Here is a 16,045-nt window from a genome sequence, read left to right as displayed (position 1 = left end):
TGCTTGGTGGAATTTCCGTTTTGGGAAGTTATTTCTCGCTCGGAATGCTCGAGTGTAGTGGACTGTAGTCATTTGGGAGTTCATAAGCACGCATGATTACAAGTTATTGCACAAACACACACGTACATAGACGCGTTCTGACAAATGTGTGTGGTTGCTTGTATGAAACGAAGGTCAGCCCCAAAGCGTGAATAGAACGCGTATCACGTTTGTTTTTAACAGTTTCGAAATGCAGTTGTGTGTTTGTTATTGAAGAGTTTGTGTGTGTTTGTGATTCAGGATTTTGTGTGTGTTTGTGATTCAGGATTTTGTGTGTTTTCATTGAAGAGTTTGTGTGCTTGTTATTCAAGAGTTTGTGTGTTTGTGATTCAAGAGTTTGTGTGTGTTTCTTATTCAAGAGTTTTCTTATTTGTGATTCAAGAGTTTGTATGTTTCTTAATAAAGAGTTTGTATGTTTGTTCTCTGTCATATTATCTCTCGTCATATACTATTAATAACCTAATGCTATAGATTATACTGAAAATGAATATGTATGTGAGAGAGAGAGAGAGAGAAAGGACGTTTGTTCTCTGCTTGTAGTATCTATTGTTATTTGATATTAATAAGCCAATGCTATGAATATTATTTAGAGATGAATATATGAGAGAGAGAGAGAGAGAGAGAGAGAGAGAGAGAGAGAGAGAGAGAGAGGACGATTATTATCGTATGGCGCCTCGTAGCTCGACTGGTTTCAGAACGATATCTCCCCTTTAATGTCGCTTCGAGAGAAACCACCAGGTAGTAGGTGACCCCCTTCCCCCTCCCCTCACCCCCTTCCCTCCGCTCAGCAGATGAGAGAGATAGAGAGAGAGAGAGAGAGAGAGAAGCAACTGGAGAAAACACTCTATTTTCAGTACGTTCTCAGCGCTTGTTCTGAAGTTCAGTTGGGCGAGTTCATTTGTTAAATTTTAGGGGGAATGTCATGATTACGGACCTTTATTATTATTATTATTATTATTATTATTATTATTATTATTATTATTATCATCCTGGGGCCTTCATTCAGTGCCAGTCAGTGCCACAGAGAGTCCTCTGACTTCAGGCACCAGTGCCAAAGACATGAATTATTATTATTATTATTATTATTATTATTATTATTATTATTATTGTTATCCTGGGGCCTTCATTCAGTGCCAATCAGTGCCACAGATAGTCCTCTAACCAGTGCCAAAGGCCTGAATCCCTGATCTATACAGCAAAAATACGTTTACCTGTTAAGTCGATTTGTAATGTCTGTACTTAATTCTGAGTCTCTTGCTTTTTCAACAATTCTTCAAACTCCCAATGATTAACCGTCTGACGTGGGAGTTCCAACAGGTGTACTCCTCACGTATTGACTAAAAGAGAGAGAGAGAGAGAGAGAGAGAGAGAGAGAGAGAGAGAGAGAGAGAGAGAGAGAGAGTTCCCACCGCATCTGCTGTGGAGGCAGACATCCCATTCAGCTTTTCACTCACTCTAAATATTTCGCCCTGAGAAAAATCCAAGAGGAGGGGATTCCGAGGACGCAAACCTCCGCCAAGACTGAGAAGTCACCTACCTTCCCATTCCACCCTTCCCCCACCCACCGCCCCTTTGATCGGTCCTTATCCAGGGCAGGGTTGCCCCCCGAAATTCAGTTACTTGTTGTCAGTAACGAGGTCCACCTTTGGTCAAGTTTTTTGTCTGGATGCAACTGCAACGTTCTGCATAAATCCGGTGACAAATAAATAAACAAGCTGTAAAAACAAATAGACAAACAAGCTGTGCCTGCTAACAAACATGTAAACAGACAAACAAACTTTACCCGCTAACAAACAAATAAACAAGCTGTGCCATTTAACAAACAAACAAGCGAATAAACAAACTGTACCTGCTAAAAAAAAATACTGTACCAACAAATAAACAATCAAAATGTACGGACAAAAAACTGTACCAGCTAACAAACAAATGAACAGTACTTGCTAACAAACAAATAAACAAACACACAAACTCTACCTGCTAACAAATAAACAAACAAACAAACAAACTACCAAATAAACAAACAAATGAACTCCACCTGCTAACAAACTAACTGTGTCCGCCAACAGACAAGCAAACAAACGAACTATACAAACAGACAAACTGTACCTGCTAACAAGCAGACAAACATACTGTACAAACAAACAATTAATCTGTACAAACAAACAAACTGTACTTTCCTTGTCGTAGGTAGTAGTAATTGATTCTTCCTGTAGATAAGTGAATTAGATCTATTTGAAGGAGAGTTTTGATGGAATAAAACCAGTCGGTTGGTTGGGAATTAGGCCTATTAGAAGGACAGTTCTGACAGAATAAAACCAGTCGGTTGGTTGGGAATTAGGCCTATTAGAAGGACAGTTCTGACAGAATAAAACCAGTCGGTTGGTTGGGAATTAGGTGACTACTGTTTGGAATTAAAAGTGGAGATTAGGAGAAGTGAAATATCGGAGGGTTAAAATCTATGGTCCTCCCAAGCTCCCCTTTTTTTTGAGAGGGGGTTGGGGCAGTTTTGGGTGGGTGGGCTCACGAGTTGAAATGGCAGATACATGATGCATAAAATGCAATATAAAAAGAACAGCTACAAATGCTTGAACATGGTTAAAACGACCTTTATTATGTCTCGCTCGAGGGGCGAATTTCGCTTGCAGTATTCCCTTCACATAGTATACAAGCGAGACCTTGAGTTGCATTCTTGAATATAATAATATAAACCCCATTTTCTTGATTTATAAGGAATAAATAACGACAATAAAGTTTTGGAAACCAGTTATTCGTGTGCATGTTTTATGAAATAGGAAATGATTAGTCTTATTACTTTCCTAGATCGAGTATTTTCTCAGTTCGTATAATTTTGTACGTAGTCACTGAGATATTTAATTTTCCAACATAAATATTTTTTATAACAGTTACAATTAAAATGTCTTTCACAGCTTTCGTAAGTGAATTTTTGAATAAATTGACTAAAATAAAAACCATGGTTCAGAAGTAATTATTATAATGTACCTTTCAAATGTATGAAATAAACTTAAAGGAAAGGAATTAAAGGTTTGTTTTCAAAGCATTTAATTCAAATGGTATTCCCGCAGGGGAGTAATGCCGTCAGTGCACCTCATGCGGTGCACTGTAGGCATTACTTAAGGTTCTTTGCAGTGTGTCTTCCTTAGGCCCCTAGCTGCTATAACCCCTCTCGTTCCTTGTACTGTACCTCCTTTCATATTCTCTTTCTTCCATCTGACTTTCCACTCTCTCCTGACAATTGATTCATAATGCAACTGCTTTGAGGTTTTCCTCCTGTTACACCTTTCAAACCATTTTACTGTCAATTTCCGTTTCAGCGCTGAATGACCTCATAGGTCCCAGTGCTTGGCCTTTGGCCGAAATTCTATGTTCAGTTCAAATGACTTCAAACTAACCATTTGCGATGACTACAAAATCAGGCCGTTTTTCAGAACTAAAGCCCCACTTAACTGTCCGGTTTACCTCCGCCTACCGTAAATCTCTCGTTGCCAGCAGGCGAGCATGGACAGTTCTGTCAGCTCCGTGACTGGATTTACTGGACAGTATCTGGTAAGGCCTTTTGAACGAATCAGTTACCGTTTACGTAATTTAAGAAAAGCTTTAACGTCAATTTTAGGCTGAAGGGTTTCCTAAGACCTCGCCAGGGCAGAGAGAATCTCATGAAGAGTTAATGTGGCAGAGTTCATTTTCATTCAGTTTAAAATCTCGCTTTTGTTTTTTTTAATTCAAGACTGCTTCTTTTACTTTTGGAAAAATACTTCAGTTTTTGTAATTTAATTTTCTGATGCTTTGTTTGGGGTTTACACTTGTTTAAAGTTAATTTTAATTGATGTTAGAATGATTGTTTTTCACTTTCTTATTCATCGTCACCTCGCTCCTTTGTGTTTGTTTTGTTTACATAGTTTCAGTTTCTCGTGTGGAAGTTAGTGTATGCAATATGAATCTGACTTAAACTTATCGTTTTCAAGTCTTTCAACCCCTTATACTCAACCAGGGAAGTCATCAGACTTTAAATTCCTCTCTTAGAACATTTTAATCCCTCCCTGTCCAAGTGTCTTCCAACTCATATTCATTCATTCCCCCCCCAAAAAAAAAAACTTTCCCTTATCACTCTGAAGCAAAATCTAGTACCTTCCCTCACTTATACCAAGCAGACTGTGACAGATTCATGTTGTGGTCTTAGAAAAGTGACTAGGATCACCGCTTACCACTTTTAACCAGTCCATCACCTAATCAAGTGACTGTCATCCCCTGCACAGCAGAATTTGACAGTGAATTCTGTGGGCTTGGTACGGTGATTCTAGGAAGTCTACTCTGAAGCAAGTCTTCAGAGAATACTGTACCCTTTATCTCTACAGATCAGCCTTCAGTAGAGTAAGCTGTACACCCATGTGTCTCTTTACAGAGCAGACTTCAGCAGAGTAAGCTGTTCACCCCTGTATCTCTTTATAGAGCTGCCTTCTGTAGTGTAAGCTGTACCCACTTTTATTTCATTACAGAGCGGCCTTCAATGGCTTAAGCTGTACCTTCTTTTAATGTGCTGGGTACAGCTTGCACTACTGAAGGCTGCTCTGTAAAGATGCCCTGTTTCTCGTACAGAGCAGCCTTCAATAGCTTAAGCTGTACCCCCTGTATCTCTTGCAGAGCAGCCTTCAGTAGCGTAAGCTGTACCCAGTACAGTAAACGAAGATACAGCTAGCACTACTGAAGGCTGCTCTGTAAGAGGTACAGGGAGCAAAGCTTACTTACTGAAAGCTGCTCTGCAAAGAGGTACAGGGAGCAAAGCTTACTTTACTGAAAGCTGCTCTGCAAAGAGATACAAGGAGTAAAGCTTACTCTACTGAAAGCTGCTCTGCAAAAAGGTGCAGGGTACAGTATTCTCTGAATAAAGGCTTGTTTCAGAGTACATTAAACGACTTAACTGAACTACCATTATAACCCACCTTTACAGAGCAGCCTTCAGAAATGTAAGCCGTACCCAGTACACTGACTGACCTACCATTTTAACCCACCTTTGCAGAGCAGCCTTCAGTAGGGTAGGCTATACGTATTATCATGACTGACCTACCATTTTAACCACCTTTGCAGAGTAGCCTTCAGTAGGATAGGTTATACCTATCACACTGACTGACCTGCCATTTTAAGCCACCTTTACAGAGCAGCCTTCAGTTGTGTCAACTGTACCCAGTACACTGACTGACCTACCATTTTAACCCACCTTTACAGAGCAGCCTTCAGTTGTGTCAGCTGTACCCAGGACACTGACTGACCTACCATTTTAACCCACCTTTACAGAGCAGTCTTCAGTTGTGTCAGCTGTACCCAGGACACTGACTGAGCTACCATTTTAACCCACCTTTACAGAGCAGCCTTCAGTTGTGTCAGCTGTTCCCAGTACAGTGACTGACCTACCATTTTAACCCACCTTTACAGAGCAGCCTTCAGTTGTGTCAGCTGTACCGAGTACACTGACTGACCTACCACTTTAACCAGCTTCCCAGCTAACAGAGTCCTTTTCTTTCCCTTTCTCCTGCAGAGCAGACTTCGGTGGTACACCCTCTGCTGCCGGTGCGGTTCCACCTGCGGCCGCGACTGCCTGTACCTGAGATCCTGCGACCCATACCGCTGCCTCATGTTCTCTAGGACGCTCGCTGGCTTCATAGTGGCCGGGGTTGTGCTGACGGTTCTTGTGATAAAGATCTTTGCTGGTGAGTGGTTTATCCGCACTTTCTGTGTAGGTCTAGTTTCTGGGGATTGAGGGTAAGTTTCACAAGGTCTCAGGGTTCAGATCTAGTGTCTGGGGATTGAGGGTAAGTTTAACAAGGCCCTAAAATCGAATTTGTACTCGATTTGGAAAGCGAAAAGTGGGGTAAAGTAATGTTAGAGTGGCAGGACTGGTGAGTTGCTTATCTGCACTTTCTGTGCAAGTCTAGTGTCTGGGGATTGAGGGGAAGTTTTACAAGGCCTCAGATTAAACACCATGTTCTTTGGAAGCTTGAATTTCAAATCGGTGGCCCCTGTGGTGGGCTTGTTCCATATTAATAGGTCATCTTCTGATTAATAATAATAATAATAATAATAATAATAATATGAATTTCAAATCAATGGCCTCTGTAGTGGGCTTGTTCCATATGATTAGGGTTCATCTTCTGATTAAGAAGAAGAAGAAGAAAGTGGTTCACTGGCGACAAAAGATGGTCCATAATTCAAAGTAATATTTATTATTATTATTATTATTATTATTATTATTATTATTATTATTATTATTATTCAGAAGACGAACCTTATCCATATGGAACTATCCCACCAAAGACGACACCAACTTGAAATCAAACTTCCAAAGAATTTGGTGTCCATTCAAAACATACAAAGAGGTCATTTATTAGAAAGGAAAAAAATAAATTAACAAACTAATAAGTAAATAAATAAAAAGATACATAAAAGCGTGAGTCAACTATTAAATTATTGAGGAACGAAACTATATCTAAAAAAGCTATTCCGAGCAGTGGCGAACGTTTTATTCAGGCAATCATAGCAACGGAGTTAAGGTCAGTGATCAATACTTGCTGAGAAATAAATTTACCTCAGTGAAATTTGCAAGCGTGTGTGTCTGTGTGTGTGTGTGTGTCTGTGTGTGTGTCTGCGTGCTACGTAGTCACGTGCTATCATGACAGGTGTACCAGGTATACAAGGGGAGGGACGGCGGGGAGGTGGTCATTAAACCTCTCATGCCAGGTACTAGGTATACCAAGTGAGGTTAGGGGGCGAGAGGGGGAGGGAAGGTCATTAAATTTCTCTCCCTCCCTCCCCCTCCCCATCAAATGATGGATGCATTGTTGCATGATTATCCTGCCCCCACCACAAAATATTTATAAACATATTAGTTTCATACTTATGCCGTACAGGTGTAAAACATTATACCATTGTTCACGAAAATCCTACAGTCTGTATTGTACGATAATCTCCTCATGTACAATTCCGTACGCGTACAAAACCTCTGCCATTGTGTACGGAAGTCCTCAAGTCTGTATTGTACGGTAATATCCTCCCGTACAAAACGGGTACATTCCCGTACAAAACCTGTATCATTCTGTACGAAAAATGAAGCGTATTTTTCGTGCTTGTAGCTGTGCAGATCCCAGCCAAACCTCCTTACGTACCCTGTAGGGGGTTAGTGCCGTCAGTGCACCTCAGGCGGTGCACTGTAGGCATTACTTAAGGTTCTTTGCTGCAGCGTCCTTAAGACCCAGCTGCAACCCCTTTCATTCCTTTAACCGTACCTCCGTTCATATTCTCTTTCTTCCATCTGACTTTCCACAACCCTCTCCTAACAATTTCTTAGTGCAGCTTTCAGACCAACCTCCTCTCAATTTCCTTTCCAGCGCTGAATGACCTCATAGGTCCCAGCTCTTGGCCTTTGGCCTAAAACTCGACATTCCATTCTCCTTGCGTGTGCGAAGCCTAGTAGCCACGTACAGTCTTTCCCCGGACGCCGAATTTAAGCAAAAGCCCACTTGATCCCGCGGGGCGAAGTGGGTGTATCAAAACGCGCGCAGGTCCTCGTGAGTGATTGCAATCAGTCACGAAACTAAGAACAGTATGGACACGCAGGTATAACTATTTCCTCCAGCCTTGGCGGGGAACCATGGCATGGAAGGGTGGTCATTGTCGCAAAAAAAAATTTATGGCCGGGTGGATTTATCACTGGCTATCATTTTCTGACCGTGTTTTTGAAAGTGCTACAAGCGAATGTTTGCAGTCAGTCGGTCTAGGGAAGACAGGCAATCTTTGTGCTTCTGAGTGAATGTCGGTGTCATTGTAATCTTTAGATGTTTAACAGTATCGTTATATCATCTAGATATTCAGCATTATCATGATATCTTCATTTTCATATACTATAACTTAACAACGACACTGTTATTAACGAAAGAATAGACAACTTGATACGTGATATTTTGGTTAACTTGTGCATTGAAGCTGCTGTGAAATAGCCGAAAGATCGTTGCACTGCAATGATGTGTTTGATAGAGTTAATAGTTTTAGATTTGACTGAAAGAAGCCTGAGTGTTCTCTGACCATGGTGTCAAGAAGAGTGAAGATGGGAAAGGTGTATTTGGTTTATTAGAATTTGGTTTAAACATTATATATATACTTAGATGTATAATATATATGTATTTATATATAATTTTATTCATATATCTCTGTGTCTATCTATCTATATGCTATATAGATAGATAATATAATGTATATTATATATATATATATATGAATATATACATGTATGGATATATTTATGTACACAAATATCTCTCTCTCTCTCTCTCTCTCTCTCTCTCTCTCTCTCTCTCTCTCTCTCTCTCTATATATATATATATATATATATATATATATATATATATATATATATATATATATATATATATATATAGAGAGAGAGAGAGAGAGAGAGAGAGAGAGAGAGAGAGAGAGAGAGATATTTGTGTACATAAATATATACATACATATGTATATATTTATATATATACAATATATATATATATATTATATGTATATACATACATACATAAATACATACATACATACATACATACACACACACACATACATCACAGAATAAACAAACACCCTCCCAAAGCTCCCCCTCAGGAAGAGAAAAACCTCATCCATCCTCAAGCGACACCTTAACCAGCCCCTCTCCTTCTTCTGCCCCTCCTACAGGAACCCGGTCGAACCCGAGCCTCCCCGCCGTCGTGGCCGACTATGAAGACCACTTCGCCATCGACGTGGTCATGGGCGTGGAAGGGGGCGTGGGCGAAGCAGGCTGGAGGGCGGCCGCTTGCCCGCCCCACCAGGAGACGCCCCCGTTCCCCGTCAGGTTGCCCAAATTCAACGCTTCTTCAGAAGCCCGGAACATCTTCTTCCTGGAGACCACCTGCGCGTCTGCCCTCAATGCTAAGATGGTATGAGTCTCTCTCTCTCTCTCTCTCTCTCTCTCTCTCTCTCTCTCTCTTCTCTCTCTCTCTCTCTCTCTCTTTATGTATATGGATAGATGTTAATATTCTTGTCACTTATATATTGCTTGTTTTCATCAGTGATCAGGATTTAATTACTTTCCGTAATTGTAAGAATTTTTGTATATTATTTTTTAAGGGCATTTTAGTTTCGTTATATATAATATATATATATGTATATATATATATATATATAGTTATATATATATATTTATATAATTATATATATTATTATATATATATATATATATATATATATATATATATATATATATATATATTTATATATATACACATTTATGCATATACAGTTTGTATACGTGCTTGCTTGCATACATATGTACATATACACAAATATAAATATATACATATATATAAATATGAATATTATAAAAATATATAAATTTATATATGTACATAATATGTGTGCATGTGTTTGTGCATTCATATGTAGGCATGCACACATATACAAACCACTGTATATATATATATATATATGCACAAACACCCGCACCAACAACACCACTGACACCAAAAAGAAAATGAATAAAACCATAACAGCAAATACCACGTGACGGTTAACAGAAAATCAATGTCCCTTGACCGCTGGGTTTTAGACCTCGATTGATCCAGCCGTCGATCCTGACACGCCATGGGCCGTCTTCCTCCTCCTCCTCCTCCTCCTCCTCCTCCTCCTCCTCCTCCTCCTCCTCCTCCTCCTCCTCCTCCTCCTCCTCCTCCTCCTCTTCTAATTTTGTCCCGTGAGATGTACCATTGATAGAACGAACCTTGGCCAAGGGATAATCTTGGGATACTCTCTTTTTTTGGGGTGGGGGAAAAAAAAAAGTATCTCGTGACGTCATGATTGCGGAAGAGTTGCCAAGTTGGTGGTTCATTTTGACGTGGGGCTGCAGTAATTATGCCCTTGGGATTACGCTCAGTGCGATGATGATGATAATAATAATAACAATTATTATTATTATTATTATTATTATTATTATTATTATTATTATTATTAAGAAGAAGCGAAGAAGACTGAAAAAACACAAGCTGAGGCTGCCATCCTATTCAAGAGAACTATTATTATATTAATTATTATTATTATTTATTATTATAATTATTATTATTGTTATTTTTATTATATAAAAAGATTCACATTGTATACATGGTGTTCTGCAGGCATGATTCCCGTTCAGTTTGTTAAGATGATTTAGATCGTAGACTTTGAAACTCACAAAACCATAAAACGATTCAAATCGTTCATTTCCATATTCAGGGCGAATATTTAGGGCGATTTTTTAAAATGATGCGCGAGTTAATCAGATCGTAAAAATCAATAGTCACAGAGACATCATGGAATAGTTCAGATCTTTCTTGCTAGGGTTTCTGAAAATGACCCAGTTCCTTGACATTGCAGATCTCTCTCTCTCTCTCTCTCTCTCTCTCTCTCTCTCTCTCTCTCTCTCTCTCTCTCTCTCTCTCTCTCTCTCTCTCTCTCTCTGTGGACTTCTAATTCCTCTTGAGTGTATCAGAAGAGGCTCCTCTCTCTCTCTCTCTCTCTCTCTCTCTCTCTTCAGTTGTACTTCAAAATTTGTTGTTATCATTATCTCTCTCTCTCTCTCTCTCTCTCTCTCTCTCTCTCTCTCTCTCTCTCTCTCTCTCTCTCAGTTGTAGTTTTAAAATTTATTAAGATGCTTTCACCATTATCATCCTCTCTCTCTCTCTCTCTCTCTCTCTCTCTCTCTCTCTCTCTCTCTCTCTCTCTCATTGCCAACTCTGTGCTAAAATGGTAGCGTCGTTTAGCATACATTAGATCTCTCTCTCTCTTACTTTCAGTGAAAACTCTTTGGCACATCAGTGCATTGACGACTCTGTATCTCATTCATGTCATATAATTGGCAGCCATGACTGACACTCATTACTGACATGAAGGAGTTACTTATGATGCCCTCCTCTCCCTCTCTCCACAAACACACACACACAATATATATATATATATATATATATATATATATATATATATATATATATATATATATATATATATATATATATATATATATATATATATATATATATATATATATATATATATATATATATACAGTATAACCCACTTTTTTCGTATTCTAGTCTAACGTCATTCACCTATTTATTCATCTCCACGTTATGCGTATGTATCTCAATATTGAAGAAAGGAACGTATTATTATTTATTATTATTTACTGTCTGTATTAAGCTTATCTATCCCAGTATTGAAGAAATAACTTATTACTCCTTTTATACACATTTATTAATTCAGCTGTTATTCAACATCTCTATATTATGCTTATCTATCCCAATGTTGAAGAAATAATTTATAGTTTATTTATTCCCTCATTAAATCTGCTATTATTCACCGTCTGTATTATGCTTATCTATTCCAGTATTAAAGAAATAACTTATTGTTTATCATCTATGTTTTATTGTTTACTGTTTATTCATTCTTTCATTCGCACAGGCCTGTGCTGTTGAAAGCGCGGCAGTCCACCACCCAGACTACTACGTCCACTTGGCCCTGACTTCCACCCACGTGGGGAGCACTGACGCCATCATCCAGGCTCTGTCCACCCACCAGAACATCCTGATAACGACGCTGGATGTGGACGACGCCATCCAGGGAACCGGAAAGCTCAACCGCTGGCTGAAGGAGATGGAGTGGGCCAGGGGAACAGGTGAGGAACGGTAATCGTAAAAGGAACAGGAAATGTTAGATTTCAGTAATCAGGTACAGTCACATTCAAAAGAGTAGTAACTGCAAATCATTACTCCACCCAGTAACTGAGTACAGTCACAATCAAAAGAATAGTAACTGAGAATCATTACTCCACCTGGTAACTGAGCACAGTCACAATCAAAAGAATATTAACTCAGAATCATTTCTCCACCCAGTAACTGAGTACAGTCACAATCAAAAGAATAGTAACTGAGAATCATTACTCCACCCAGTAACTGAGTACAGTCACAATTGAAAGAATGGTAACTAATTGAGAATCATTATTCCACCCAGTAGCCGAGTACAGTCACAATCATAAGAATAGTAACTGAGAATCATTACTGCACCCAGTAACTGATTACAGTCACAATCAAAAGAATATTAACTCAGAATCATCACGCCACCCAGTAACTGAGTACAGTCACAATCAAAAGAATAGTAACTGAGAATCATTACTCCAACCAGTAACTGAATACAGCCACAAATAAAAGAATAGTAACTAACCGAGAATCGCCACTCTGCCACAGACTGGGCGGGAATCAATCTGTCAGACGCCCTTCGGCTTGGCGTCGTCTGCTCAGTCGGAGGAACGTACCTGGATCTGGACATGTGGATAGTGGCGCCTCTTCCGGCCAGCGACACCTGGATAGGGAGGGAAAAGTGGGACCAACTGTCTAACGGTGCCTTCAGGTAGGTTGTCGTCTCTTCTCTCTGTCATTTAGTGAGGTTCCTAGAGATCTAGATTGCAAGAGATGGGTGACTGGGTCCCAGTATTTACTCTTTTTAATTACTCTCCACCTTCCAGAATGCCGAAGGACCACTGGCTGTGTGAAGAGGCCACCCGGGAACTGACAGAGCACTTCAAGAAGAACGTTTGGGGCCACAATGGCCCAGGGGTCTTTCAGAGGGCCGTCAAGAACATCTGCAACATCCACAACATCTCAGACCATCATCATTGCAAGGACCTGGTCATGCTAGGTTAGTCTCGTTGATTGCAAGTTCAGTGATCTGTAGTTTTCTTGTTATTTGTCACAGTTAAGCCTCAAGGCCTCAGAGAAAGGGACGGAAGAGATGAATTAATGAGTAACTGCAACTTAAGTTCTAAGGACGATATGGACCAGAGAATATAAATTTTTGTGTGTCTGCATATCCATATACTCATATGTATATTTATTTACATGCATGCATTCAGTACAGGGTCAGTTTTGATACTCACATAAATAGAAAGAACCAAACATTATTTCCCCTGAAAACAATGAAGCATTTGATCATTTCATGATGAGAATCTGCATGAAGTCTCGATATTGCCCTCATAGTATATTCACAGTCTGTGTTTCGTGTTGAGCTGCTCTATGCTAATGACAATTACTGTTTGAACATGGACAGGGTGTCATGGGAAAAAGTGAGATAGTAGGAGACAGCAGGCAATAAATGTAGAGGGGAGAAGGTTTTCATAAAAAGAATAGGGTTAAAAAGTTAATCTGTAGGGAAAAATGTAGAGTAATGTTATGATGGTAAATGGCAACCAGGAACAAGGAGCAACAAATGTTAACATGGATGATGGACGAATGGAATGAGTTGATCCATTATAAAGGATGGTGGCAGGATGAGAGAGGAGGTTAGTCAAAGAATAGAGGGAGCATGATGTACTGTTTGCATAGCATAGGTGACATAAGAAGAGCTGTATTATAGGGTTGGACAAGAGAAGGGGTGCAAAGTTTAACACAAGTGAAAGGTTGGACTGGAGTGTTTTAAGATGGTTTGGTCATGTGGAACAAATGGAGGCTAATCAGATGTTGAAAAGAGTATAATTAGGAGGGAGGAGGAGGAGGAGGAGAGGCAGACCTAAAGAATGCTAGATAGATGTTGTGAAAGGGGTACTGAGACAGAAGGTGAAAGGAGCAGAGTATGAAGGCTGATGAGCCTCCTGTTCATGTCTGTGAAGCAGCTGATGTTCGCCCACAGTTCAGCAGTAACATATGAAGGAGGCAGTGGCTATTGCGTGGCTTTTTTCCCAGAACTACTCCCTTGTAGTTGAAAGGGCTGCATGTGTGTGCATCCCCAGCTCAGAAGGCATCCATTTATTTAAGAAACCAGCAAACTGTTCCTGATTCCAATCGTGCCCTTACAGAGCCGTCAACCTTCTACCCTCTGCACTGGAAGCGCTGGGAAGACCTGTTCTTTGCTGGTGGCAGCAGCTCCTGGTCTTGGCCGCAGAACACTGTGGGCATCCACCTCTGGAACAAGTTCAGCCGGGGAGCTCCCTTGCTCCCGGGGGACGGCTCAATCGTGGATCGCACCTCCAAGAGGAACTGTCCGAAGGTTTACTCCGCCGTCAGGCAGATCAGGAAGCTGAGAGACCACCTGCAGAGGAACAAATCGAGGCATTTGTCGACGAGGCACGAAACGTAGAGTAATGATTCTCAGCTGACGTGCCAAACTCATACCGCTGTATATTTATATTAGCAGTCGCTGCTCGACAGGAGACGCAGAAGGAAAGGGTGAATCAGACCTTAGCATTCTTCGCGTAAACAGTTATTTTTTTGTCTTCAGACAATCACAGATATGCAATGCGGTGATGGTAGTTGTAAGGGTTATGTAAATTTCATGCTTCAGTGTCAAAAACACTGATAGGCCAGGAAAACATTAAGGAATGTTCAGTAACTGTTGGAATTTATATTTACCGAGAGATTTGTTGTGCTATGTACTTGAAAAATAATCCTTTAAAATAAAGGAAAATGAACGATTTTCAGTGCCAATGTCTTAGTCTTCTAATAGGTATAGAAATAGGCTATTTTTCTGTTGGTTTTTTAGAAGATAATTTTGCACCAAAACTCTACAGTTATTTTTGTATGACGTTTGTCAATTTTTGGAAGTTTCTGATTAGTTACTCCTCACATTAACCAAAGAATGACTGACAGGGCAGCTTTCCCTTGCTTCTGACTGCACTGGAAGGAGTGCATATCTCTGACAGAATCACTGTCAAGCATTTGCACTGTCAGAAGCTCCGCTAACCTCTAATCAAGGTAGTTTCTTCAGTAAAAAGTGCGAGAACTAATCAGATTCAGGGCTGAAGTACGTGTTTCGAAATTTCAAGCAATCGAGCTCCTAGGACTTGAAATGGTTTTCAGAGCTCAGAATCCCTCCAACTTACTGGAAGACGAAGAAGGTGACCAGTCCTCTGTCAGCTCTGCGTGGCTTGGACCGCAGTGTGATTGCGAGTGGATGTATATATATGATTATTATTTTTAGAACTATTATTTTTCATCCATTTCCATTACTCTGTCAATCCCCAGCTGGCTGGTGGGTACAGAGAAATGTTGTTCATACATTGTTGTCTCTTGTAGTAGGATAAGGCTCTGTCCCGACAAACCTCGCTCTCTAAACGCCCTTCTCAGTGGTTCCCTAGTCCCTCGTAATCTGTTTTTTTTTTTTTTTTTTTTTTTTTAATTTAATGAACAGCAGCAAAGGAACTGATGAAGTTGGTTTGACTTGGAAACGTCAGAAGGGGCAAGTAGTGTGTGTCGTTTGTTTCAAACAACAGTTATATCTTTTAGAAACTGTTTGCATACAGAAGCATATAACAGCATTGATCAGAAACTCAGTACATATATTGGAGTCATTACTGTACAACTCAAACACACTGACATATCACAGGTTGTTTTGAAAGTTATTGTTTTCTATAAAAATGATTTACTATGACATAATCTTAAACTACAGCAATAGCATCTTGTTTACAAAGCAACTTCACTCTCATAATCAGTTGAAGTGACAATCATGAACAATCTTAAGAAACAGCAGCTCAGTTGTGATCTTAGAAGCTCAAATATGCAAACAAAATCATCATCAAGCATGTGACTGTTTTGATAGTAATAGTTGTGCAGTTACAATCACTTCCACTCACCTGTTATTATTGTTGTTGTTGAATTATCTCAGAAATTTAATTTTAAAATCTTATCAAAAACAGGAATACCAATTATGATACACCACTTTGTAACTCTAGAATACAGTAGTCTAATTTTTCTCATTTACATGTATAACAGTCATATTCCAATGCAAGTTTTGTATCTTTTTGGTTATGGTACTAAGTGCCTGTAGTGTATGCATTGTCCCAAAACATGAGAAAAAGGTTGTCATTGTAATATCCATTCCCCTCATTTAGACTACACAGTATTTCCTCATGAACATTATTTTCTCATAAAACATGAAATAGTTATTTGTGGTA

The 16,045-nt window shown here is 39.6% G+C and overlaps 1 protein-coding gene across 8 annotated transcripts in view; it reads left to right on the top strand.

Annotated features, from left to right (window-relative positions):
- LOC136830647 (lactosylceramide 4-alpha-galactosyltransferase-like) overlaps positions 1 to 15,784 on the top strand; it is a 35,498-nt gene extending 19,714 nt beyond the window's left edge. For 6 of the 8 annotated variants that reach the window (XM_067090240.1, XM_067090241.1, XM_067090244.1 and 3 more), the window contains 7 exons: positions 3,486 to 3,603; positions 5,591 to 5,762; positions 8,773 to 9,014; positions 11,566 to 11,779; positions 12,348 to 12,510; positions 12,626 to 12,798; positions 13,952 to 15,784. In XM_067090240.1, coding sequence (XP_066946341.1) covers positions 3,556 to 3,603; positions 5,591 to 5,762; positions 8,773 to 9,014; positions 11,566 to 11,779; positions 12,348 to 12,510; positions 12,626 to 12,798; positions 13,952 to 14,232 — 1,293 coding nt within the window. In that variant the 5' untranslated portion in view covers positions 3,486 to 3,555 and the 3' untranslated portion in view covers positions 14,233 to 15,784. The remainder of the gene's footprint in view (positions 1 to 3,485; positions 3,604 to 5,590; positions 5,763 to 8,772; positions 9,015 to 11,565; positions 11,780 to 12,347; positions 12,511 to 12,625; positions 12,799 to 13,951) is intronic. The other 2 variants (XM_067090239.1, XM_067090245.1) reach the window with 1 other exon arrangement.
- Positions 15,785 to 16,045: the final 261 nt, after the last annotated feature.

The sequence above is a fragment of the Macrobrachium rosenbergii genome, chromosome 47 (assembly GCF_040412425.1).
Source record: "Macrobrachium rosenbergii isolate ZJJX-2024 chromosome 47, ASM4041242v1, whole genome shotgun sequence".
NCBI classification, from domain to species: domain Eukaryota; kingdom Metazoa; phylum Arthropoda; class Malacostraca; order Decapoda; family Palaemonidae; genus Macrobrachium; species Macrobrachium rosenbergii.
The sequence above is the reverse complement of the archived record's forward strand: the minus strand, read 5'-3'. Positions and strand labels throughout refer to the sequence as shown.